At 32.9% G+C, this 27,727-nt stretch overlaps 2 protein-coding genes across 3 annotated transcripts; one reads left to right on the top strand and one right to left on the bottom strand.

The window, feature by feature from the left end:
* Positions 1 to 91: 91 nt before the first annotated feature.
* LOC148603550 (uncharacterized) lies at positions 92 to 4,025 on the top strand. The gene is made up of 3 exons (XM_088553401.1): positions 92 to 418; positions 1,415 to 1,582; positions 2,505 to 4,025. Exons 1-3 carry the CDS (start codon positions 325 to 327, stop codon positions 2,669 to 2,671), a joined length of 429 nt encoding a protein of 142 aa, XP_088409527.1. The 5' UTR covers positions 92 to 324; the 3' UTR covers positions 2,672 to 4,025.
* Positions 4,026 to 8,192: 4,167 nt separating this feature from the next.
* Positions 8,193 to 27,535, bottom strand: LOC148603549 (ATP-binding cassette sub-family F member 2-like). Of its 2 annotated transcripts, none has more exons than XM_088552520.1 (14): positions 27,453 to 27,535; positions 25,267 to 25,447; positions 22,629 to 22,835; positions 21,888 to 22,076; positions 20,737 to 21,004; positions 18,993 to 19,095; positions 18,038 to 18,133; positions 17,677 to 17,796; positions 17,175 to 17,264; positions 16,513 to 16,623; positions 13,677 to 13,739; positions 12,902 to 13,030; positions 11,310 to 11,513; positions 8,193 to 9,754 (listed from the first exon to the last, which is right to left on the bottom strand). In XM_088552520.1, the coding sequence occupies exons 2-14, from the start codon at positions 25,415 to 25,417 to the stop codon at positions 9,626 to 9,628; spliced, it is 1,860 nt and encodes a 619-aa protein (XP_088408646.1). In that variant the 5' UTR covers positions 25,418 to 25,447; positions 27,453 to 27,535; the 3' UTR covers positions 8,193 to 9,625. The 2 variants fall into 2 exon arrangements, with proteins under 2 accessions (XP_088408646.1, XP_088408645.1); XM_088552519.1 differs by having other exon boundaries at positions 27,474 to 27,535.
* Between the last annotated feature and the right edge of the window lie 192 nt (positions 27,536 to 27,727).

Here is a 27,727-nt window from a genome sequence, read left to right as displayed (position 1 = left end):
TACAATCATCCACCAATAACGGTTAAGCTTAAGGCTATCTATTTTTGGCATTAAGCTCCATCAGGACAGATAATGGTCTGATAAATCACTTGAACTACCAAAACAAAGGAAATTCTATAAGCGGTTTGAGTGAAAGAAAATAAGAAACAGTGCAGACACGTCGATTACAGTGACGTGTCACGTTTTTATTCTTCTGACAACAAAAAGTCTGGGATGAAAGCTAATCGTCAATTTACAAACAGTTCCCCAAACAGAGCAGACTGAACCAAACTTATATGGACAGCATAAAGCGTATTTTGTAGTCGACGTTTTTGTTTTATAAACATGTGCTCAATTAATATCAGTATAAATATAGGATTGGTGGAGATTCTCGTTTGGATTATTACAGTTTCATGTTCAATAGCTGCACCAGTAATAAGTAAGCATATCTAGTTCTGTACAAGTCTATATAAGAAATAATCTGCTAATGTTATATATGTATAACGAAAACTTTTATTGCTTAAAACCAACTTTGATACAATCAATATAGTGTTTTAAAGTGCTGATAATAATTCGGTAGACGCTATAATAAAGGCGATACATTGGAATTTTCAATCAATATAGTGTTGATACATCATAATGTAGAGTTAATGACTATTGGCTATGAACGACGTATGGCAAAGCATTTTGAAGAAGGCTCCAATTAATATATCTCTTTCCCAACTCAGAAGTAAAAGGCAATTGCTTTTGTAAAGTGAATTTAGCAATGAAACGATTCGCCAAAAAAATGTTGATGTATCGCCTTTAATATAGGGTCTACCGAATTATTATCAGCACTTTAAAAAGTCAAATGTTTGTTGTTGATATCACTCCTGGTGGACCAAAAGTCCTCGAGGGCATTCACCGACCCAAAAGGCAGACTTGTCTGACCCCAAATTAACCAAATATTTAGCCAAAGGTGCAATTTCAAAAGACCTAAAATAATGAGGCTTCATTCCTTGTATTCCACACGGTAGTGATTTAGTTTTAGATCTTCCTTTATATTTGATTTTAATGCTGTTGATTTGAGGTTACACCCTGAAACACGTGTACAGCATATCGAAATTTGCAATATATATATGATTTGGTATTGTTTTTTTATTTATTCACTAACTATTCTGTTAATCTGTTGTATATTTACGTACAAACTCTCTCATGTAATTTTTGGTTTCACATTGAGTCAGTTTTCTATTACCTTGTCCTTGCATCATTGTTTTGATGAACGAGTTTTAGAAGTTCTCAGCATGCACTCATCAATGTTATCATTTAAACTAGGTTAGGGTGACAAAACACTTTTCAATTTTCAAAAATTGTTTTTGTTTTAAATCTACCTCATTGTGTTCACTATTCTTTGATTACCGCTATAACCTTGGTTCCCTTGATTACTCTTTCACAGACTGTGGCTCAGGTTGGACATACGGGAAGCATCTATCAGGAACTGGATGTCTCCGGACTTTATCTCGGAACTATGATCTTAAGACCTGTCTCCTTAACGGACATCACATAACACTTATCACAGTGCCATGGGATAATGTCAAACGCAGAGATATGTACTGTGTCAAAGGTAAAAACAAATTATATCGTTTAGATTGATATAAATAGCTCATTTATTTCTACCTGAATTGATCCTATGCCACAGTTTTAAATCTGCCTTATTTAAAGGTGATTGACAAGGTAAGCTAAAAGTAAAAATAAATACATCTAGATCTATCATAATGTGTACTTACCTATTCTGTTTGAGGTAAAATGTAATACTGGTCTTGTTTTCTTCCTAGCAATATTTTTATAATATTTTGCCGTTAAATTATGTAGTGGCTGAATATTATCAATTTTAAAGCTAGGACTTACAGATTTAATAATTATTAGAGTATGCTACAAGTTAAAGGCGAAAGGAGTCCAATTTTAATCACCGTCCCTAAAGTTGCGAGTTTACTTTCCAATTTTATGACGCAACCGAAAATTATAAAAAAAAAACAAAAAAAAATCAAAACAACGAACGATACATAAAAACCAATTTGATCAGTTCATATTGATAATTAGCGATCAAAATAATTTGAAAGTTTAGATCTTCCTGTACTTTTTATTTAAATGTTTCTGATGAGAGGTTGTTCCTTGAAATATGTGTACAGCATATCTAAATATGCAAAATATATGGCATTTTTGTATTTATTACACATGAGAAACAACAAACTGAACTTGAATAAAAATAAGTAATATAAAAAATTGATCTAAAAATACAAACAAATGATCACTACTCAAATAATTGTGTCTTATATGTCGAGAAACTAATGATTGTGGACGTAGAATCAATGATTGTATTACTTTAATTTTGAAGTGAGGTATGAAGCAATGATTTTTGTTCAGATATATAAAATTGCAATTCAAACATGTTGTTGTGTCAGGTTTGAAAGAAGAGGAATCAACTTACTTCTTCCCAAACCGTTTTAACTTTAATATAAACTTTGGATATACCTTTTGCGTTTCAGATGAAAATTTGCCTTATGAAATACAAAATAAGCCAGTCGACACACGAAAGACGGATAATGATAACAGTGATCTCAAAATAAACATTAATGACATTGTTGATGATGCTGTGGAAGGGCAGCCAAAGGCAATGGGGTGCTGCGTGGATGGAATACAACCTTCTGGTTAAGTTTTCAGCAAGTTTTAGGCAGAATACTAGGTTTAATCCAGGAACCATGTTGGAGTGTCAAAGAATGACATAATTTGCTCAATTTGCTTTTATGCTTTGTACAAGATTTTAATTAGCCGCTTATTTTCAAAACTATAATTTACTTCTCTTTTTTGTTGAGTTGTCAATTAGATACCCCCTCCAATAAAAACAAACAAACAAACAAACAAACAAACAAGAAAAAAAAAGAATTTGATTATAAAAAGTTCTTCTTTGACAACTTTACTTGCCTTAATAAAATGATACTAAAAATTAATAATTGATTTATCGAGTTAAAATGAAACATGTTTTCTCTACATGTATAGAGTTAAAAAAAATAGATTTATTAAAAAGATTTGTTTAGATGTGACAACTCTGCAAAATAAAGATAGAAAATTGAGACTGTTGAGATTCAATAGCCATACAAAAATGTAAGTGTATGGAAAGCTACCAGTAGCCATAATGATTTCAATCAAATTCATTTTGTCACGTGTGATTGTGTGTGCGTTTTCTTGTTTACTCTGTATGAAGGCTGTCATTTTACAAACTGTGTGTAAAGGTAAGGTATTTTACAAACAACTAAGGATCCATGAATTTTAATCAAGTAATTCTGGCAGAATGGTTTGATTTAAACTCATGGATCCTAAGTACAAATGTAGTTATCTTTTTCCTGAACAATACATTTCAATGGCAATGTTACTGTAAATTTGACCTAAATCATTATCATTTACATAACAGAAACGAGAACACATTCAGTGGAGAACTCTCAAGGCCAGCCTTTATGACGATTAGAGATGAAGATATATTTTTTAGACAAAAAGTTTAAAAAGATACTGTGCTTAAAATTGAAGAAATGCAACTTTATAAACATGCATACAGATTGGTAGGCAGAAACTTAATTTAGTAGATTGATCGAAAACATTTATTTTATAGTTGATATTTATGTTAATGACGTCATGAAAAAAAATTAACGAAGGTTGTAAAACTGAATAAAAAAAAATGACTGCGAGTTGTTTTGTTTTGTTTTTGTTTTTTATCACGCCTTAATTAATGTTTTAAACTAAAATTGCACATTTTGCCAATTTTAAGATTTAACCTGACTTTTATTTTGGTATGTACGATACAAAACATTGTATCGTACATACCAAACATAGCTATGTTTTAACCTGCTAGCTGATGGAAGATACAGTTGCAGCAGTGAAGGAAAAAATCACAAAATTTGACGCATTATTCATTCAAACTCCAAAACAACCAAAAGTCTCCCGCTGTTTTGACAATAGAAACAGCAACTATATACATGTTGGACGATATCTTGGCTCTAAACAACGAAGACATCAATATTTATACTAAAGAAATATATCCTGTAAAACTGTCTTTGGATAAAGCAAATATTGATATTAAAGAATGTTCGTTTCTTGATCTTAGTCTTCATATCGATAATGGTAAACTTAATACTAATATTTACGATAAAAGGGGTGAATTTTTATTCCCTATTGTCAACTATCCGTTTTTAGATGGTGACGTCCCTTTGTCATCATCATATGGTGTTTACATATCACACATGGTTTGGTTTGCTCGTATTTGTAACAAATTTTGGATGTTAACGGAAGAAACCTTTATATAACAGAGAAATTACAACATCAAAGTTTTCAATATCACAGTCAAGATCGTAAAAACATTCACAAATTTTTTAACCGATACAAGGAAATCACGCATTAAATATAGATATACTTGTAAAGAATTAATACGTGCGGGTACCTCTCACCCTGTTTTACGGTAATATTCTACACAAAGCACGGAAAGCTCGATATTCACTCAATAAGTGAACTAAACAACCGTTGAATAGGCACATTCGTTAGGGATATTTTTGTCAAATCATTTAGGATAGCATTGTTCGGTATTAACATTTATTCGCTCATTGGGCCTTTACACAGAAATTAAAACACAATATTTTAGAAACAGATTTTAGCGTGACATGAATTGTGTCCGTATTATATGACTTATAATGTAACGTGATTCTAAACCCTGCCTGGGAAGAATTGGTATTGATTTTACATACGATGTGGACATAACTTTTTGTAGGATAAACTGGCCTGGAAATGGCATGTCAGTTAAATGATAGTGGTCCTTGGTTTGTACAGTTGTATAATTCATATTCAGTGTCCTTATTGCCGTTGTAACAGGGGACTCAGACCTTTCTGAACTGACTTTAGGTGTGTATATTTGTGTAATATTTTTCCACAGTAGCATTATGTTATTTGACATAGGCAAATATTTCGCTGTACCTGTGTATAATGATGTTTTGGGGCCAGATGCAACATGCCATGTGGTATGAGGGTTTCTTGTTCATCAAAGACCAATGGGTGGCCTTGGGCTGACATTTTTATCCCGGTAGGATTTTGGTCTCAATGACATGTACACCATATATATTCTCGTTATATTAAGGCTTCGACGTGCTACTACTACAAGCATTTGTAACAAACAATCCGGGTAAACACATCATACCTCTATGCTACACAGAAAAGCAGGTTTGCGATATGCTTGAATTCCTCACTGATAACAAATTTGTCACATTTGGAGGAGCTATTTTTCAACATGTTGGCTTTTCAATAGGCACTAACTGTGCTCCTCTCCTAGACGATTTGTTTTTGTTTTCATACGAGACTGAATTTCTTCAGAATCTCGTAAGCTAAAGAAACAGCTTGTTCTGCATGTTTTGTTGACCTGCATCTCGAATTTGACAAAAGTAGTCATCTTAGCACTATGATTTATGATAAAAGAGACTAATTTGATTTTAATATCACAAATATTCCTTACCTGTTCAACAATTTCCCTTCATCTGCATATGGTGTTTATATTTCACAACTTATTCGCTACGATAGAGCAAGTACGAACTACTCTGATTTCCTTGAACGCCATAAATATCTGTGTATCAGACTCCTGAATCGGGGGTATTAGGAAATGCGCCTTAAAAGGTCTCTTACCAATTTTTTGAGATACAAGTCCTTGGTTGAAAAGACTTCTAAAACAATGACTAATGATTGATTTTTGTAAATTGCTCTTTGTGCTGATCTGACCGGTGATTTACTGATTATGACAATAGCATGCAAATGTTTTGTAATCGCCACTGGTATATTCACGCCGCAATGGAAGCAGGTTTAGCGCTGTATTATCTAGATTTAACCCACCATTTCGTTTAAATTCCTGTGCCAAATCAGGACCATTGCGGTACCAGCTGCTCCGGTGGTGTAATGTCTATGTTGCCAAATTTATTTTGGACTTGTCTTGATTATGAATCAGATAAGTGTTCGGTAATTTTGCTGTTACCATTGCCCTTTACTGTCTAACTGCACTTGTTTTATCACTTTATACCGCTCCGACTTCGAGCACAGAAATATAAAAAATAGCTTACCAAAAATTGTATGAATGACAGCAGCAAGCTGAATTCGATATTTTATCTGTAATAAAACATTCTATTGTAGATGTATTAGAGTTCTTAAGGGAAAAATGAATATATGGAGTTAAAAAAAAAACGAAATATCGATTGAAGTAACGAACTTGACGACCCATACTGATAAAAATATGACTGTTCCTACCGAAATATCAATTTGCTCTCTCTAAATATAAACTCCGTGGTCCTTATTTAGACAACTATGACAATTTCGTTTTAATTTACGTAATTATTGCTGTTATCCTGAAAATGTTTTCACTACACTGTTGAACTTCATGGTCTGCATGATTTTATTATTATTTGACTCTCCTCTAATATCGAATAGGATGGACATCTTGCTTTGAGTAGATTTATGTTGCACGGTAGATGTCGAATTTAGAGCAGCGTACTCTTGTCAACATTTAACCATGGTTTTAGAACTTGCAAAATCTTTGCATTGCTTGTAGAGAGAATTTTGTTTTTCTGTACTATCTACATCTCAATTCTAATGTAATAATCAGTTTCTGAGATAAACTAAGTTCATAGGAGCATTTTATCTAGAAGGACAGGAAAGTTTACGTCATATTATTGTAATAACCTAACCATAAAGTAGCAAATTACATAATGCTATAAAGAATCCACTTGTTTTTAAACACTGATTATTGGTTGATCTGGCCAACTGACATCTTTTTAATTGTTTGCAGTTCATTTACAATCAACTTTGTTACAAGCCTTGTATTGTCATCTTAATTCATGTGCATAAGATATTACACGTAGGCGCACTACTGTATTTAATAACTCATAATAATTACTTAATTACTAATTATTAATTTACAGTGATTTAGGAGAAAACGCGCCCACAAAACAGGGTAAACTGTCCATACCAGAACACATGCAAAGCCTGTTTTACAAATGAAAACGTCATACTCAGTTGAACAAATAATAGTGGTTGAAAATTGGAGTCACACGGACGACTAGCAAAGACACTACTGACTTAAGAATGGGGGTATGATTGCCTTAGAATAAAATACTAATAAAATGTTTTGCATGGCAATATATTTTATTAGACGACAGAAATTGAACCCTAAACAGTTGGAGGCACTATACATCATTCCAACTTGATACAGCTCCGAGTTTTGTTTGCAATTAAAATTTAGGAACAGGAAAAGAATTTGATTAGAATAGCAGTGGCCTCTTTCTCAATTAGCAAAACCCCCAAAATCAATACCGGCCTTCCTTTTGGGTTAAGGCACCCTTAGTACAATTCCATTCACTATCACTCAAGTTAGTGTAGACACCATGAAAGTGTTTGTTTCTGGTCCCTTATTTTTAAATTAGTTCAAGTAACAACACCAAAAACCAATCCAAGCGATCCTTTTGTGGTATGGCACCTTGTACTACAATTTCAAAAAGTTACTGTCCAGACATCATAAAAATGCTTGTGTCTTGCCCCCTTTAGTAATTCTCCCAAAATTTTTCCCAGTCTTTCTTTGGTGGTATGGCACCTTATAATATAATTTCAAACAGGTACATTCACTTTAGTAATGTTATTGTCCGGACATCATGAAAACGCTTGTTTCTGAGCCCCTTATTCATAAATAGCTTCAGTCACAACCCTAAATATAAATCCCAAGCTTTCATTTATGGTATTACACCTTGTGGTGCAAATTCAAAGAGATCCACTCACAAATAATCAAGTTATTGTCATAGACATCATAAAATGCTTGTTTCTCTACCCCCAAAAATCATACCCAAACCTTTTAGAGTATGGCACCTTGTGATACAATTTCAAAGAGATTCATTCACTAGTAATCAAGTAATTGCCCAGAAATCATGAAAATGCTTCTTTCTGGCCCTAATTCCTAAATGGTTCAAGTCACAACCCCCAAAATCAATCCAAAGCTACCTTTTGTGGTACAATGTGGTATAATTTCATAAAGATCTGTGTACTTATACTCAAGTAATTAGTGTCTACAGACAATCACAAAAAATACATCAGAAAGTATTAACTTATTCAGGATCAACCAGAATAACACCATCTATAAAACTACATTTTAAAACAGAACCATTAAAAAAATTTCCAGTGTATTTATTGCAGCTTTCCAATGAGGAATAAAATTAAATAAATAGTCTTTTGATGTACATAGTTGTTAAAAACATTAGTTTGTAAATACCACAGATCAGTTAATATAAGCAGTTATAAAATACCCTAAGAATCTATCAAAATTAATCAAATCATATCCAGTACATTACTAGTAAAATCAAAATATCATAGATCTTGAGGTATTTATCATTTATATCAGCTCATTTAACTCACAAAATAATTCATTACAACACATGTAAAACCTATTGTATGGTCGACTATTGTTGTTTTTTTTTTCTAAAGCTTTATTTAACAATTTTAGAAACTTTTGAAAAAATCTTGTTAGAGTTCTTTTATTTCTGCCAATGAGTTTTTAAGATAAGCATTAATACAATTTTTTCATTTGGTTTTAGACACTATTTACACAAATGGGCCTCAAAGGTAAACACCCATAAAAGCAGCACACAGAAGGTAAAGTGGATGAACACAAAAATAACTACATGCCCAAAATTTTGTAGGCAAAAACAGTACAAAAACAGTTGAAGGTAATCTGGCATTTCCTTTGTTCATTTGAATACAGATTGTTCTGATAAAATAAATATAAATAGTGAAACCTGTTCAACTCAACCCCTTTATAACTTTATAATTTATTTGGTTCAGACAGGTGTCCACATATTAGAGGTTCAAAATACATTCAAACTGGTAAAAAAAGGAGTATTTGGATTAGAAAGATTCATAGATTTTGGTTCAGTTCAGATAGATTTCACTGTACAATCAGTGGAAAGCATTCTTACTACCATCTGTTTTTAATAGTTTTTATTGGTTCATCCTAGTACCAATTCATGTTTTTAATAAAAAAAAAATCCAATACTTTTTATAAGATAAAACAAGAAACATTTTTTGTGTTTTTTTTTCTTTTTTTCTTATTTTTCAAGACTTTATATGTAACTACATGTAAGCAAGTCAAATCTTCTATCGACAATACATAAAAACAGAAAAAATTCAGTCAAAAAATTACTTCTAAATGATAAATATTTAACACGCATTAAAGCATGACTGAAAGAATAAAATACACATTACCAATGCATTAATCAATATGCACAGATGCCTCACAGAGTTAACCTTTTTTTCACTTATTAGGCTTATATTGCCAAATACTTGACAGATATAGTGGGAGAACAACTTAAAAGGCCTCGATACAATTTCATCTGAAATGCTTTATCACAACTGCAACATTCAACTCATCCTGACCTTTGACCTCTGGCATACTGCTCATTTTCCCTGAGATCACTCATCTCTGTGTTTGATTACACCCGACTCACACTTACAGAGTAAAATTGACAAGTTTTTACACCTGCATAAAAATTGGAGAATAAATTGTCAATAAATATCACATTTAATTACAAAATCCTAGAACAATCCATCATATAGATTTCATCATCTTAGCATTTTCTTTCTTCACTTTTTTGGTGAGGTTCTCTTTGTAGGAGAAAATGTCACCTTCCCATTTTGTTACGGTCTCTTTCTCACAAATCCAGATTTCATCCACAACCTTTAAACAGAAATTACATAGATAGAAATGTTGAGTGTACAGGTTCACAGGGCCTACTCTACAGGGAGAAATGAGAAAAAAACTCCTTGTTTGTGCTTACTTCTCCCCTTTATCTTTGACAGGGAGAAGTTTTTGTAATAGATTACAAAGACAAAAATATCAATTACATTACTTTTCGAACAGACTTCTGAATGAAATACAAAATGAAATAAAAAATGAACTAGAGGCTCAAGAGAGCCTGAATCACTCACCTGGTTAACCATTTGCTTACTTGAAAAACTTGAGGAATGAGACAGGCTAAGTTAAAATCAACTAAAATTATTCATAGCATTTTCATGACCTGAACCAGAATTCATTGAATTCTGTGCAATGGATTTTGAGATTTTCAAAGTTTTCAAAGAAAAAAAAAACTGTTTCAGGGGTCGTAACTCCTACATAAGTTGACCAATCGTTTTGAAAATTTTGACATAGGTCCATCTCGTGATGCTGAACAATATAACCCTGACAGAAATTTGCTAAAGGCAACGGTTTTTGAATTACTTGCAAAAAACTGCCATCTGACCCCTACGTTCTATTTTCAGTAACGGCCGCATATTCTTTTTCATGAATCAACAATCCCAACGATCATTTTGTGTGTGATACCCTTACAAACATAAATGCCAACTTTCATCTAATTCTGTGCAATGGATTTTGAGAAGATTTTCAATGTTGCACATGCAAAGAATGCAAAGAAAAACTGTTTCAGGGGCCGTTAACTCCTACATCAGTTGACCAATTGTTTTGAAAATTTTGGCATAGGTCCATCTCATGATGCTGAACAATATTACCCAGCCAGAAATTTGCTAATGGCAACGGTTTTTGAGTTATTGGCAAAAAACTGCCATCTGACCTCTATGTTCTATTTTTAGTAACAGCAGCCATGTTTTTTCATGGATCAAAAATCCAAACCGTCATTTTGTGCATAACACCCTAAGGAACAATCATGCCAAGTTTAAAACCTGTCAGTCCAGTAGTTTCAGAGGAGAAGATTTTTTAAAATTTGTCCATGACGACGATGGACACCAAGTGATGGCATAAGCTCACTTGGCCTACGGCCAGGTGAGCTAAAAAGGTGATTTCATGGAAATTCTTAGAAGAACTAAGTGTCATCGTTCTGTTATTGTGGATTTCATTACTTCTGTTGTCAGGGCCTATCAGAGCTTATTTATAGGTGTGTTTACACTTATTGAAGACCATTTGGTGATCTATTTAGTTACATGCTGGTGCATTTGTTGAAATTTATCATGTCTACTGTGGGTCTGTTGTATCTTATACTCACCACATCCATTCTCGTTATATAATATCATAACTGTTGCTCTCACTTTCCATAGTAACATATGTAAAGAAAGTGAACATTTTTGGAAGATGATAAGTGTTGCACTAAGTAACTAAGCCAAAAAAAAAAAACAAAACAAAAAACAAAAAACAAAAACAAAAAAACTGCCAAAATTAGCACCCCACAAAAATTAACTGCAATATAGTATGCTTTTTCTTTCAACTTATGTAATTAAAGTACCTGTGATATCAATCTGAAGTCGTGGCTAACTAATATCAATCCTCCTTCAAAATCATTGATAGCATCAGCTAGAGCATCTATAGTCTCTATATCTAAATGATTGGTAGGTTCGTCAAGTAACAAAATATGGGGATTCTGCCAGGCTAACCATGCAAATGTTACACGACATCTCTGTCCATCAGACAAGTTTCTGATAGGGCAAATCTGAAATAATAGAAAATTAGTCTGTTTAAACATGAGGTTGTGAATGCTGTTTTGCTACTAATAACACATCTGATGGACTGACTGATTATGGTTCGATGTCCTATGGCAGAAATTTCATGCATTTCTGGATAAGAACGACTGACTGATCATACAGACAATCCTTTGTACTATTCCAACATGCTGAGCTAGTTCTTTTTTGTGCTAGCTCACAAAAACAACACTTCTGGACTGTAAAACAAAGGGAGTTTGCAGGATTAACATTATGAGCTGAAAAATTAATCATAGTCACATGTACATGTATATACACATATAATATATAAAATCATTCTGTAGTGTAAAACCTAAGAAAAGCATGAAATTATTGACGAACACATTTTCTGATAATTATGGGAAATTTCTTGAAAACAGGAATATACTGTCAGTCCCGCCTTTTTTTACATGAATGTTTGAGAATAACATGCAGTAAGATTTATCAAACACTTGCACTAAAACCTGATGTAATACCTGATGATGTCCAGTGAGACCAAAGCATCCTATAATCCTTTTAACGGCTTACATGATGTTGTCCAGTGAGACCAAAGCATACTATAATCCTTTTAACAGCTTACCTACTGTTGTCCAGTGAGACCAAAGCATCCTATAAACATTCTCATGGCTTACCTGCTGCTGTCCAGTGAGACCAAAGTGTCCTATAAACATTCTGTTGTCTTACCTGCTGTTGTCCAGTGAGACCAAAGCATCCTATAAACGTTCTAACGGTTTACCTGCTGTTGTCCAGTGAGACCAAAGCATCCTATAGACGTTCTAACGGTTTACCTGCTGTTGTCCAGTAAGACCAAAGCGTCCTATAAACGTTCTGACAGTTTACCTGCTGTTGTCCAGTAAGACCAAAGCGTCCTATAGACGTTCTGACGGTTTACCTGCTGTTGTCCAGTAAGACCAAAGCGTCCTATAGACGTTCTGACGGTTTACCTGCTGTTGTCCAGTAAGACCAAAGCGTCCTATAGACGTTCTGACAGTTTACCTGCTGTTGTCCAGAAAGACCTAAGCGTCTTATAGACGTTCTAACGGTTTACCTGCTGTTGTCCAGTAAGACCAAAGCGTCCTATAGACGTTCTAACGGTTTACCTGCTGTTGTCCAGTAAGACCAAAGCGTCCTATAGACGTTCTGACAGTTTACCTGCTGTTGTCCAGAAAGACCTAAGCGTCTTATAGACGTTCTAACGGTTTACCTGCTATTGTCCAGTAAGACCAAAGCGTCCTATAGACGTTCTAACGGTTTACCTGCTGTTGTCCAGTAAGACCAAAGCGTCCTATAATCCTTCTCATGTCTTACCTGCCGTTGTCCAGTAAGACCAAAGCATCCTATAAACGTTCTAACGATTTACCTGCTGTTGTCCAGTAAGACCAAAGCGTCCTATAATCCTTCTCATGTCTTCTCTCTCTTTAACTTCTGGGAAACACTTCATCATATACTGTAAGGCTGACAGATCAAGATCTAATGCTTCAGCTAAATGCTACAAATAGAAAAAACAGAAACATGGAAATTTACTGCACAGCGATTTCATATAAATGAAAGATACAAATCAATGCAATTTCTCATTCAGACTGCATTACTTCTAAATCTGAAAGGATTATTTAACACAGTTTTCTAAATTTGGCAGCATAAGAAAATATGAAACTAGTTATTTATTCAGGCATTAATAAACCCATACCCACTCTTTAATCAATTAGCCAATTGCTATAGCTTGAATGTGACTCATTAAATTTTGAAGATGGCCTATTCAAATCCATTGGACATTAGCCACAATATTTGTCATTTTCCTTGTTTCTATAACAGTGTGACTAATGTAAATTTTCTACTAAGGCTAACACAGACATGTAAATCTCTTTAAATCCTGCATTGGAACTACCATTGAAACTCATTAAAAAAAAATTATCATAAGATCACCAAGTTTTTTTGTTTTTTTTTTTATAGAATTTTACTGCATTTACTTCTCTATCGTCACATAACATACTTTTTAACACATACATGTATCTACTGACATGGCTACATGTATTTTCCTGTGGGAAACACTTGACAATGAAATATAAATCTGTTGCAGACAAAGAAACTATGTAATTTCTATCATTCCTAATAGTTCCATAATATTAATTACCTACCTGGTGATATCTTCCAATTTTTAAATGTGTATTTCTTCTGATTAAACCTTCCGTTGGTATTAACTGTGATTTAAAAAAAAATATAATTAGATTCATTTTCGCCAACTTTGCTATAGCACTTATTAACATAACTTTGGAACAAAAAAGTAAAAAACAAGAGCTTTCTTTCCAAGAAGGGCAAACGTTAAACCAATAATTATTCAAATCATATTAGAGTAATCTTACAAATGGTTCACAATAATAGTTAAAAGGCATGAAATTGAGGAAGAAATATGGAGAAAACATTATAATTGATAAAATGATTACTTTTCTAACTATTAATTTAGAACTTAAACAAGAGGCTCCCAGGAGCCTGAATTGCCCACCTGGTTGAATTTTGCCTTTCAAAGGCAATAAATTTAACAAGTTTTCCAACAATTTTGTCTCAAGAAGTCTTTGATAGGGCTTATCATAAAGATCATTTCATAAATTGAAAGTTTCTTTTAATCTATCAGTTTTCAAGATATTGACTAAAAAATGTCATTTTTTCCACTTCAAGGGCAATAACTCTTACAAGGAGTCAGGTCTCTTTAACCACTTCCGGGTTAAATGGCCAACCCCCACCTTATGCAGTACCAAAAACACACTAAATCTAGAAATATGCATTATTTGTGTGTATTCTGATCAAAAGTTGTTAAAATAAAGCTGAGAATGTATACTTCAAAATCATTTTTGTAATTTACTACAAAAGTGTATGAATATTGTTTATATGTGCGAGTAATTTGTCTTCATGCTGTCAGCAGAAAAGGTAAAAATGTTGATTTTCAGTATTTTTTATTCAAGTAAATTTTGTGAAGAATTTCTAAGGTCATCATACCATTAGAATAATGATTTTGAAAGCCTTATTTTTCATGTGTCATTTGTCTTGGGAATTCACAGTGAAACATTTAAAATTACTTGTTTAACATGTAAAGTAATGGAAACTTTATAAGTGGATACTGAGACCTCATCTGACAACTTTTATCACCGAAAACTTTTGTAGTACTAATAATAAGGATCATTTCAGCTATTGGAAGAATTTGGCTAAACCTAACGGTTTGGGAGATATATGTGAAAAACTACTGTCTGCCCCCTACACTGTATGTTCTATTTTCTGATCAAAAATCCCAAGATCAGTTCTATGCAGGATACACCAAAGAACATTCATACCAAGTTCGTTTCAAATTGATCAAATAATGTCAGAGGAGAAGATTTTTGAAAGAAACAACATTTAAAATAGCAAAAATCGTTGAAAAAAGGCAATATCCCAACATGACTCAACAGTTCAAAACCAAAATTTGACCATAGACAGATCTTATCACGCTGAACACTTTTAGCCTATGTCAGAATTTAGTTAAACCTAACGGTTTTGGAGATATATGTGAAAAACTACTGTCTGACCCCTATGTCCTATTTTTAGTAACGGTGGCCATGTTCTTTGACAAATTAAAAATCCCCACATCAGTTCTATACAGGATACCCCAAGGAACATTCATATCAAGTTTGGTTTCAATAGGTCAAGTAGTGTCGGAGGAGAAGACTTTTGAAAGAAATAACACTAAAAAAAGCAAAAATCGTTGAAAAGGGGCAATAACTCCTACATGGCTTACCAAGATTAAAACCAAAATTGACCAGAGATAGATCTTATCATGCTGAACACTTTAACCCTGTCAGAATTTAGTTAAACCTAACAGTTTTGGAGATATCGTTGAAAAACTACTGTCTGACTCCTATGTTCTATTTTTAGTAACAGCGGCCATGTTTTTCGACTAATCAAAAATCCCCATACCAGTTCTATGCAGGATACCCCAAGGAACAATCATACCAAGTTTGGTTCTAATCAATCAAGTAGTTTCAGAGAAGAAGAGTTTTTTATAATTGTTGACGACGACGATGGACGCTAAGAGTAATCAAGGGAACCAAGGTTATAGCGGGAATCAAAACAATGTAATCCAGGGACAAAGACCAGACATAGAAAACAGACATACACAACAAAGAACATACAGTAACTAAAATCATACATACAAAGTAACAAAAGCAAATGAGCAACTCGGACTCCACTAAAAACTGGGAGCATGGACCAGGTGCACCGGTAGGGTAAGTGTCCTCTGCTTTTCTAGAGTTGCTCATAAAAAGTCAAGTCCGGGGTAGACAAACAAGGAAAGGAAAACTATGACCCGTTGAATAAATAAGTTTTCATGGCAAGTTTTCAGTGATGGCAATAGCTCACCTCGCCATAGGTGTTCATCAGCTACTAAATTAATTTTGTTGGGTGTGATTTTTAGCATACTACAAGGTAACCACAGTAAAATCATCTGCCACAGACAATATGATACAGGTGCAGTTGTCTTGATTTCTAGTACTGTAAAACGGGAAAATTTTGCTCCATCTTTTTCACTGTTGACACAATCAATCAACTTTCACAGTTTAAAATTTTTAATTGTTCCTCAAATTATATCAAACAGTTCTTCAAAGAAAATATTCAGGAATTTTAATATATCTTACCATGAAAATGGAACTGCCACAAACTTTCACCATTTACAGTGTTAGAACTAGTTGGAAATACAAGCTTTATAATTGTGTAGAAATCAAAGGAATTTACCAAGTCTATTAAACAAGAAATCTGTGAGCAATGGCTCACTAGTGATACCCCCGCTTTCAATCACAATATAAGGAAAATAAAGTCCCAAGTAAACAGGAAGTTGTTGCCACATTTTTCCAAAAATGAATCCAACCACTTAACATACCTACAGGGAGAATGTGTTAAAATTTCAAGCCACAGTAATGAGTAATTACCGAGTTTATTTGATATACTAACCTCACCAACTATAAGTTTCAATAACGTAGATTTGCCAGCACCATTAGGTCCTACCAAGGCAATCCTAGTATCCAGATCAAAACCAAAATCTAGATCTCTATAAATCCAAGGCTGAATAATAATAATACTACAGTCACTTGAAGTCTTGTGTTACAGACAAAATAGTGATTGGTTTGGTCCAACATTCTGTTTCTAAGTGTTTAACATTGTTTGACACTAACTTTTCATGCTAGGTAGCCCACAATTACTTTCTAATAGATAAATTCGGTAGTCCTCAAAATCATTGTGCGGTCCTGTTTTTAGAACTAATAAAAATTTTAAGAATTAATTTAGGTAGCCCAAAGAACTACTTATCAAAATTTACAGAGGCACAGGCTACTGGTAGTGTCGAGTGTCGACCATGTTTAAGTTAAGCCTGAACATTTCTTAGATTTCTAAGGAAAACATCAAATCTGCTGGTTAATCCACATTGAGTAAAATACCTGTCTTACCTGGTCAAAAGACAAATTATATTTCAACTTATAACTATATCATATAAATACAATTTAGAGAACTAAAAAAGAAAGACTCACAATTCTGAAAAAAATAACACAATTCCTATTATAAATGTGAACTGCAAAGTTATCAATACTTTAAATTGAATTTATGAATATAATAACTACCTTATTTTCCTCATATCGGAAACTGACATGTTGTACCATAATAACAGGAGGGGGAATCTTCCCACACGGTGGGAATGAAAAACATAGAACCTGTATAAACAAATCAGGAAGTTAATACAAGTAGAACTATTTCACAATTTGGTTGGACAGTATCCATTGCTACCAGATATTTATAGACAAGTCTCCCCCTTTTTTTAATGTGACAATACCTCACAACTTAAATTCATACAAAATTAAAATGTGTCTTCGATTCAAATGTTGAATTCATTAATTGTAAAGTTTCATTCTAATCTGTCAAATGACATGGGGATTAGTGAAAACGAGGTAAATGTTTCAGGGATGCCAAGAAATTGAAAGAAACAATTAAATTGATACAAGCTATTTTACTCCAACTACATTTAAATGATTATGAATCAGTAACATGTTAAATGTTACATTTTCACATTTTTAAATTGTCACTAACACCATTTATGTTATTGGAAATTGAAAATTCATCACTTACTTTATCTTGTGAGACTTTTTCAGTCAGCCCAGCATCAACCATTTTCTTGAGTGTTTTTTCTTTACTTTGAGCTTGTCTGGCTAACTTAGCACTTCCGTGACCAAATCTTGCAATATAATTCTATAAAACAAAACAAAAACTGAGGTTATGATCTGAAATCTTTATCAACATAGTAAACTTCTCTGCATTTTAGGGGTTTAATTTTTTGTTCTTTTCATTGATTGAGTGATCATGGTTTAACTTGCTATGGCAGATATTACAGACATTTCAGTTAACCATTCAATTATAATTTTTATGCCCGTTTTCAAACTTAGCAGATTATACTTTCTTGATGATTTCAAATGCAAGTCTTCAATCTCACCTTCATATGAGCAATTTGATCTTGCTCCCATTTGTACTTTTTCATCTGATTCTCTTCTAACTCCATTCTAGTCTGCATGAATGTGTCATAGTTACCCTGTAGATAACAAATTTACGTGTGAAATACATAAGCAGTAAATGAAAAAAAATGGGGGGAGGCTCATAGTGTAAGTATATTAGAGGTGTTGATGTATATTCTCTATGTTTAATCATACACAAAGGCTAAGATACATATTACTAACATTTATTATATAGAAAGCAGTGATTTACCTACATGTATGTTCCCTGTATAAATATTTTTCATAATTCACCCTGTGAAATAAATTCGGTTATTTAACACTCTGGCTTTCTCCCACCACAACGTCACAAAACATCAAAACATGTATATAAATCCACCCTTTCACTAAATTTGAATTTTATGTTGAAAATAGCATTAAATAAGGAAGAAAAACTATATAATAAATAAAATAATCAATTGGTTATCATGAATAAACAAAATATAATTACTTGTGTCAAGAACACATTAAGATTGAACTGGTCGTGGAACAAATTCCCTTCACTCTTTAAATCTAGGTGTTCTTCAGCACTCGTGATCATATTTTGGTTATTCACTCTTTCCAATAAATTATCCTATAATTATCATCATTTCATCCATAAAACTTTTTCCTAGCCCAGAGGTTTTCCAGCTTTTAAACAAATGCCTTTTTTAAAACTGATATTAGTTCTGAATTGTACTTGTTAAAGCCACATATTTGAAATGATACTTCAATTACACTTGTTATAGCAACCTTCATGAGCCAATTGAAAAGTAGTACAATTATTTTTTTTTTTAATTCAGTTTTCATTAAAAAAAAGAAAAACTAAGTCAAGTCATAATTTGAGGCATTGCATGTACTTTAAATCAATGTGCCTTTTTTGGAAAGGAATAAAATTTCTACAAGTTTCCTGTTACTTACACCATAATATTTAAGCTTAATGTTCTGCATGTGTATAATATTTGTGCAAACTCCATTCAGGAAATCTTGAGAATGGGAGATCATTACTAGTATTCTTGAGTAACTGAAAATAAAAATTTTAATCTTATTAATATATTACATTACGTAAATGAAACTGACTTGTATAAGAAATGGTTAAAACAAGGCACCAATTCATAGATTCCCTGTCACCAGCCTCTAGTATCTACAGATCAGTCCAGTTTTTATGTAACCATGAGTGAAAAAAACACACTACCTAATTCTAATTGTTTTGTATCTTTATCTTCATAATGACATTGTTCAAAAAAATATTTCCTTGAATATTGATTTTAAAGTGTCACAGAACTCGTCAAGGTATTCATTTTTATTCATATCACTTCTCGGATTGATTTTATTAAGAAACAGAATTTAAAAATATTGTTATTAAACTCAGAACATTCAACAATTTTCAAATGTACATGTACAAGTATGATGAACTAAGATGGGTGTCTTGTTTGTTATTAGGCTGAGGATCCACTGTCTTAATCTTAGCAATACAAGAACAACAAAAACATACAATCAAGGAAGATCCTTCGAACAAAACACAAAGATGCCCGAAGTGTCCTGCTAATTACAGAGAAGATTTTACGAGGTCAACAAAAAAAAGCGGAAATAGGCAAAACTGGAAATAAATATACATTAAAAAATGCATTGTAATGGCAAAATCTGGATTTGAAATAGCAGAAATCCTTGTAATTATACCCCAACTCAAACAAGTTAATAATGGACATAAAGTGAAACTGCTTACAGTGTATGCCCATCTATAAAACACCAAATACCAAATTTGAAATTAATCCATCAATTTAATATAACAAAATCTAGACAGACAATGTGATTCCATTTACTTGGTGAGGGTATAATAATTGATTTTTAATTTCATTCTAGTAATCAGAAAGTTTAAAGAGCCTGGTCTCTTAAATGTTGTGAGACTTGAGAAATCAGTTCATATTTCGCTTCAGGAGTTTTGAACATCATGTTTAAACTCAATCCATTTCTGGAGAGTCTAAACACTCTAACTCGGCCTTTTATGTCATCATATTTCTCAACTCTAATTTTCGTAAATTCTTAATCTCCCAGTAAATAATAGATCTTAAATTGACAAATACTTAAGTATTTTTGGTCAAACTCTGCATAAATCCATCAAAACATATTTTAGTGATCAAATGACTTATGGATGAACAAACAGCAGTATACTATGTCCCTCAAAATATGGGTGTAAATGCATGTTGTTAAGAATTAACAAATCAGTTCATATTTTGCTTCAGGAGTTTTGAACATCATGTATAAACTCAATCTATTTCTGGAGAGTCTAACTCGGCCTTTTATGTCATCATACTTCTCAACTCTACATATGCTAATTTTGAACTACTGAAGTTATTGTCGAGACCTCAAATTTTGTTTTATGTATTTCATTTGGATGATTATTTGGTAACTTTGTTCAGCTAAATCAATACATCTTTCAAAGCATACCATACAATTTATCTGTAGGAGAGTTGCACAGGGATAAGGTATGAGGAACAGGGAAGCAAAAATTGACAAAACTGGAAGCAAAATCCAGACTAGTTAAAGCAGAAATCTGCAAATCATAAGAAAAATCACATTGCTGCTTGTCAGAGTATTCAACAACTTAAAATCCTTCATCAACAAATGAACTCATTCAATTATTTTTTCAAACACAAGTTCTTACTTTTTAAGTTCATTTTCCAACCATACACAAGCATTCAGATCTAAATGATTGGTCGGTTCATCTAACAGTAATAAGGACGGTTTGATAAACAGCGCTCTGGCTAAACTTATTCTCATTCTCCATCCTCCAGAAAAGTTTTTAACTTTTTTTTCCTGCATCTCATTTGTAAATCCTAGACCATGGAGAATAAAAGAAGCTCTCATAGCAGCTTTGTCTGAATCCATCTCTTCTAAGCGTTCATATACGTCCAATAATCTGTCGTGAGATTCTATTAAGAAAAGGGAAGAAAATTTTACACCAACACATATTCAGAAATAAAAAAAATTGATATTTGTGAATCTTTACTGAAATTAGCTTCAGTTTTTGAGTAATAAATATTTGTATAAGGATAGAAATTTTTTTCTCTTCCAAAATGCACCCAAAAATGTGTTTGACTCAATACCTATTGTCTTGAATCAACAATTCTTATAATGGAAAAGCATTTTTTTTACATTTCATATCATGATGTATACATGCACTGACTTTTGCATTAATGTAACACCTAAAAGTAGGGCACTAATGGAACACTGGGTGATACCCTAGTGAAAAAAAAAAAAAAAATCACAATATGCTCAAAGTGGCCTAACACAAAAACTACATTCTGCCTTTTGCTGATAATAAATCATAACTTGTATTTTATGATACTTAACAACTGTGCAAATTTATGGAGGGTAACTCCTGGTATCACATAATAATTCACCACTTTTCGTGTACCATGGTAAAAAAAAATATTTTATTTCATAGTGAATTAAAGTACACACACATGTATACCAAAATTACATTAAACTTTGGTAATAGCTTGAAATAAGAAATTATTGGGGAAGAAATAATAAGGACCCAGAAACCTTCATTTTCTGAGACCACTTTACAGAAATCTTCATCAGCTCCATAAAACGTGTTTTTTTATTCTACTACTTCAATATTAAAACAGCTTTACAATTCATATCAAACTCATTAAATCTTTAATTAGTCCAGAAGAACAATTGTACATTATTTTGACAAATACATGTACGCAAGTAAAAAAGTCTGAAAGTCCAGCACTACTGGAAATAATTTTTGTGACAAGTGGACTGGCTGGCTGACATTTGAAGATAATTTTTTGTATTTCATACCTTGATCATCTTTGGTGGCGAGAACTTCACTTTCATGTTCAAGTTTTATTCTCTCCTTATCTACATCACACACAGCCTGTAATGCTGTCTTCTCACTGGGAGGCATTTCTCTGCGTAAGTGATAAATGTCTACATGTTCTGGTATAGGGATCTCTCTGTTTTCAATTGCAGACAATAGTGAAGACTTTCCTACAGTAAGAATTAAGAATATTGAGAACATAGTTTGTTAAGAGAATGTTATTATGTTTGCTACATGTTCATTGACTGCAGACAAATTATTTTATATGTTATGAAATACTTAGTCTTTTTTTCAATACTGTGAAAGCCCACTTCTATTTATTTGTTTATCTGACATCTGCATAAAGTGTTTCCATTTTCCATATCTCAGTTATTTTATGTGATCAATATAAACACTGGTGAGCAGTTTGTAAATGTAGTAGTAGATTAATACATCAACCATAACTGATAAACAAATGTCAAACACACAACCAAAGGTCAGCAATGCTTTTGAACAAATCTGGTTCAGAACAACCCAGTGCTTTTATATATTACCTATTTGTACATCCCAAAAACCTTATTGCCTTTAACTTTAATAAATTTCTAACACTATGATGAACTATAAAAATTAGTTTTAAGAACTTGGAAAACAGCTGATTTGAGTTTGGTAAAAATCAGTTAAAAAGGTTGAAAAAACTAGTCAATTAAAAACCTTCAATTAAGAATACATGTGACAATTCTTACCACAGCCATTGAGACCAATCAGTCCATACCGTCTACCAACATTAAGTTCTAACTTTGTGTCCTCAAGGAGTACTACACCATGAAATGTAATAGATAGATTGTGAATGTGGACATCACGACTTTCTGGGTGAGAAGCTAGCACCCCAGTACAAGCTCTGTGTTTGGCAAGTAATGTCATGGCTTCCATTTCATCTTCTAGTTCTTTGACTGAATAAAAAACAAAAATATAGAACTTTATACTATTTATGTGTGCATACCTGTAAATATTGGTATATAGGATATGTATTAGAAAGACCTGTCTCTTATTAAGATATATGTTAAATCTTCAAAGCTGGCAATGTGTGCCTTATGTGCCTGTTCAGTCTCATGTTGGTCCTTGATGTGTCTGTTTTGTTATTTAGCTTTTTATTTTTATTTTGAAGAAGTGTCCTTGTTCTATTACCATTGATTTTCTTATTTTTGTTGTTGGGGGCCTTTCAGAGCTGACTTAAAAGAGTGTTTACACATTTCTTGACCTCTGAAAGTATTAATTATTTTAAAATTAGGCAGGGATTTAGCCAGGATTTTCAACCCATTAGTCACTTTTGCGTAAGACTAAATCTCAATACTGTTTTTTCTTTTCGCATCACAAATTTATCAGCATGCATGTTCATACATATACTTATAACAACTATATTATAAATAATAACATGTTCATTTCTATGTCAGCACTGGTATATAAATAACAGATAATTTATATTCATAAAAAATATATAACAACATACAGTTTCTACATTAGCAACTATTCATGAATAAAAAATGCAAAAAAATACTTTGTTACTGTGTCATACATATCATTGTGTAAAAATCTAAAAATTATATACATCAGCTACTATTGTTGGCATGTGTCTAAGAATGTAAAGCACTGTTTACTTGATCAGTAATGCATAAACCTCCTGTCCTTAGCCATGCACCACAAAGTGAAAGCTATCTTAAAATCAAAAGAACCCATATCAGAACTGAACTGCCCGTTTATGATCAGCAGTGTTGATATGCTTCTGTATATTATCTTTTAGGAATGCGTTGCTTCCGATAGAAAATGTATTGGTAAGTCCAGCATCTTGGCAGTCACGGCAGTACATCACCCCATCTATGTAGTATATGCATGGAAATATCTTTGACCACTCTGGTTTAAATTTTGACTTTAATAGTCGATCACTGCGACTATTTGTAGTAGTTGACTTATTTTTAGACTTTTGACCTTGAGGTATGTTGTCATGTGATGACGAACTAAAATAGTTCGTAATGGCGGACATAGTTGCGATTCGAACTGTGATTGAAAAATCCAAACATCTTTCCATTTTAAATACATACGATGACACTTTGAGTACTTTGAGAACGTGTCACAGCGCTCAACAAACAAATTATTACCGTTAATTAATTTGTTTGTCGGGATAATTAGGCTCAACCAGGTGATCAAGCAAGGTGTGATCAAAGGTGATGCAATCAAAACATTGGTCATGATTGTTTATTGTAAAACCCTAATTGGCTTTGGAGAGGTAATAAAGTTGTCAATTATGTGGTCATGGGAACATCAGAGGCTTTTTTACCGATATTTTTTTTTGGGGGAGCGAAATATCAAGTGACGAATCATGCACGAGAAAAATTCACCACTTTCGAAAATCATTTGTCAATGGCGAAAATGGCGAGCGCTAGCTAAATCACTGAATTAGGTTATATGCTGGTGCATTTGTTGCACTTCACCATATCCCTTATTTTCTACATAGCCCAATAGTAAGGAAGTGTAAGTTACATGTATATTGTCCTTCAGACTTCTTTTTTAATATCTAGATAAAATAAAAGTACTACTAGACAAGCTAACTCACAAATCCCACAATATCTACAGGAATTATTCTGGAATCATGACACAATGTGTCAATGAACCTCCAGTTTAATAATCCTCAATGCACCAAGGTCTGGGATAATATGTTCTAACCAAATTGCAGCCTTCACTATCATACGTTATGCCAGAGCTTGCCGAACATACGCAGACTTTTTGTATCGTGCTAGAACTCTAAGAAATAGGCTTCTGGAACAGAGTTATGTTGCTACAAGATTGAAGTCATCACTACAGAAGTTTTATGGTTGTCATCGTGAACTCGTGGATCGTTATGGTGTATCCATCAGCACCATGAAAACTGATGTATTCAACGGGTCATAGTTTTCCTTTCCTCGTTTGTCTACCCCGGACTTGACTTTTTATGAGCAACTCGGCGGGTGTTTCTAGAAAAGCAGAGGACGCTTACCCTACCGGTGCACCTGGTCCATGCTCCCAGTTTTTAGTGGAGTCCGAGTTTTACTTTTGTTACTTTGTATGTATGATTTTAGTTACTTTATGTTCTTTGTTATGAATGTCTGTTTTCCATGTCTGGTCTTTGTCCCTGGATTACATTGTTTTGATTACCACTATAACCTTGGTTCCCTTGATTACTCTTTCTAATTATTTGGACCATGTTGATTTGATCATTTTAAGGAAAATGTTCATACCACCTCTCTAAAATGATACATATATTAAAGGCATAAGGAGATTAGTACCGTTTAAATATCCATACATTTAAGTTGTTCAAGAAATGGATTATCTTATCTATAAATATAATACCTGCATGTCCATTGATACCATTGGCAGTAACTTCCCCATTAACACCATTCACTTCTTCGGCTTCTCCATTTTCCTTTGGGCCTTTCTTATTTCTATTTTTTGCTGCATCTTTCTTTTTCTGATCTTTTCTTTTCTTTGCATCTGAAGGCATTTTGTTCTTTAGATAGATATACAATCAAAACTGAAAGAAAACACAGAATCTTCAAGTTGAAGTATAGATTTCAAATTCACAATATGTTCATACAACTGAAGCTAGTAATGATTTAGCTTATAATAATAATCAAGCATAACATTTTCAATCAATGTATAAAGCTATTCAGCCATTAGACATTGATTATCCTACTGCTGTTAAAAAAAAAACAACATGTAATATGATGTTTAATAGATTTTCTAACAAGTTCCTACATCCCAGACATACTGCAACAGGTGTAAATGCCTTTCATGTTCAATTTAAACATCCTGAATGACAGCTTTCAGAACTGAATGACTGGGTGTAACACAGAAATAACTGGACAAATTATTTTTTACATTGAACATGTACATGTAAGAAGGTGATGTTTCCATTATTGAAGTACTGTAAAGATGTACATGTATTACACTGTATGTCAACTGTACTTTACTTATTAAAAACAACATGAGTGGGAGAATGCTAAAGAAAAGAATTTGATTCTAGATTAAGTAGTTTAGGGTCACATCTGGCTACCAACCTTTAAGTTATAACTCACCAAACCAACCTATCATTTTTTTTTGTAAAAAAAATGTTTCTTTTTATTGCCTTGGCAAATAAAGTGCTACCAACTTACTGACTTTTACAATTTACTATGTTAATCACTTGTCTTGTTTTCATGGTTTTAAATGAAAAAAAAAATCAGATTTGTAAGAATGGTACAGAAAACCTCAAATTCAAACTAACTGGATCTCCTGAAGTTGGTGCTTAACTCTCTTTTATTAAAGAAAAGCAATACAACAGATATAAGGTGTTAGTAACTGTCTGAACAGGTAAAGGAAAGTTTTATTACAGGTTCATAATCATCAAAGGGAAATCAGCTGATCCAAGTTATCCTTCAGTGATGATTGACACACATTTGTAATTTCATAAGTACACTATTTCCCTTTATAACTAGAAATTTGGGTCGAGCATACTTGAATATTTCCTATATTTCCTAAACATTTAACTTATGAAATGAAGGGAGTTGGTATTTCGGGTATCCCGAGGCCAAGCTCAACTTCCCCGAGCTGAAAATGATTTTTGCCGATATCTTCTTTAAAATGAGGTAAATTTCTTAAATTTTTTCAAGAAATGTCTATGAGTACAATATGAATGTATTGAAATATTCAATTTAATGAGATATAAATTTTCCTATCAAGTATCGAAGAAAATGTGTTTCAAAATGGGTATTTTAGGTATCCTGTCGTCGATTGTTTCTAATTCCCCGTAATGGCAGACAAAGTAAAACAAATACTTTTGACAAGTTTTTTAACGAACAAGGACACCAGAAAACATGAAGAAATAAAATCAAAAACACACTAAAATTTAAAAAAATGAATGACCTGGACAAAATGAAAATATATGGTATTACTTGAACTAGTGATAACATTTTTTCTGGCGACCTACTTTTGTTTGGCTGGTGACCTAAAATTTGTGTTGGTCACTAAAATTTCAAGGTTGGTGGCCAAAAGACCACCTAGTTTCAAAAGGTACTTTGAGGGCTGACAAAATGTGCTGCAATATTGTCTTTGCAGACATCATATGTGACCCCCATGACCATTTACAAAAGGACCATTATTTAGAGTACTACTGGAACATTATGCCACATGTAAACTTGGCTTCACTATCTATGTGTTTTTAAACTGATCATACCAGATTTTGTTCTACACATATTTCAGTGGCTTTGTCTACTGCTCCCCCCTTTTCTTAACTTTATAAATACAAATATTCTGCTAGAAGTATTCTTTGAAATTTTCAATAAATATTGCAACATAAATATGTTTTCATTGAATTCATAATGGGAAACGTCCAACTGTACCATTGTCTCAGAATGGTGATCACGAGAGGGAAATCAGCTGCCGGTTTTTTCGAGGCAATTCACTGAAGAGAAAATACGTAAATTAGTCGACGAAATGAAGTGAAAGTGTTCTAGGTGACGGGAACACTGATTGTTAATACATCTTAATAACATATTTACACTGTACGATTCTGGTTTTACCTTTTGTAACCAAGCCTTTTTGTTGAATTACTGATTCGTGCGTCAAATGAATGGACGGAAGCGCGCAAACACATGTAACGGAAATGACAACAGTTTTGCAAACCTAAAGTAATTACCACACTCGAGAATCAAAATATAATTTGTTTAATTAAACGAAAAATAAAATGAATTAATATTTAATTTTCTTGAAAATGAAGATGTTGATTCAAACTTAAAATAATTATTAAATAAATTGTAAAAGATTCAGAAAGACT

The sequence above is a fragment of the Perna viridis genome, chromosome 11 (assembly GCF_037379345.1).
Source record: "Perna viridis isolate PV_CMFRI_1.1 ecotype Kerala chromosome 11, ASM3737934v1, whole genome shotgun sequence".
NCBI lineage: Eukaryota > Metazoa > Mollusca > Bivalvia > Mytilida > Mytilidae > Perna > Perna viridis.
Note: the sequence above shows the minus strand (reverse complement) of the source record. Positions and strands in the feature narration are given on the sequence as shown.

What these genes read in the sequence shown, in the direction of transcription:
- LOC148603550 (XM_088553401.1), top strand. Translation starts at nt 325, where the DNA reads ATGTGCTCAATTAATATCAGTATAAATATAGGATTGGTGGAGATTCTC. An exon ending in AATAGCTGCACCAGTAATAA is followed by an intron (nt 419 to 1,414) that starts GTAAGCATATCT and finishes ACTCTTTCACAG; the next exon opens with ACTGTGGCTCAGGTTGGACA. An exon ending in AGATATGTACTGTGTCAAAG is followed by an intron (nt 1,583 to 2,504) that starts GTAAAAACAAAT and finishes TTTGCGTTTCAG; the next exon opens with ATGAAAATTTGCCTTATGAA.
- LOC148603549 (XM_088552520.1), bottom strand. Translation starts at nt 25,417, where the DNA reads ATGCCTTCAGATGCAAAGAAAAGAAAAGATCAGAAAAAGAAAGATGCA. An exon ending in TCCGATATGAGGAAAATAAG is followed by an intron (nt 16,624 to 17,174) that starts GTAGTTATTATA and finishes ATTATTATTCAG; the next exon opens with CCTTGGATTTATAGAGATCT. An exon ending in GTCTTACTGGACAACAGCAG is followed by an intron (nt 11,514 to 12,901) that starts GTAAATCGTTAG and finishes CTATTATTTCAG; the next exon opens with ATTTGCCCTATCAGAAACTT.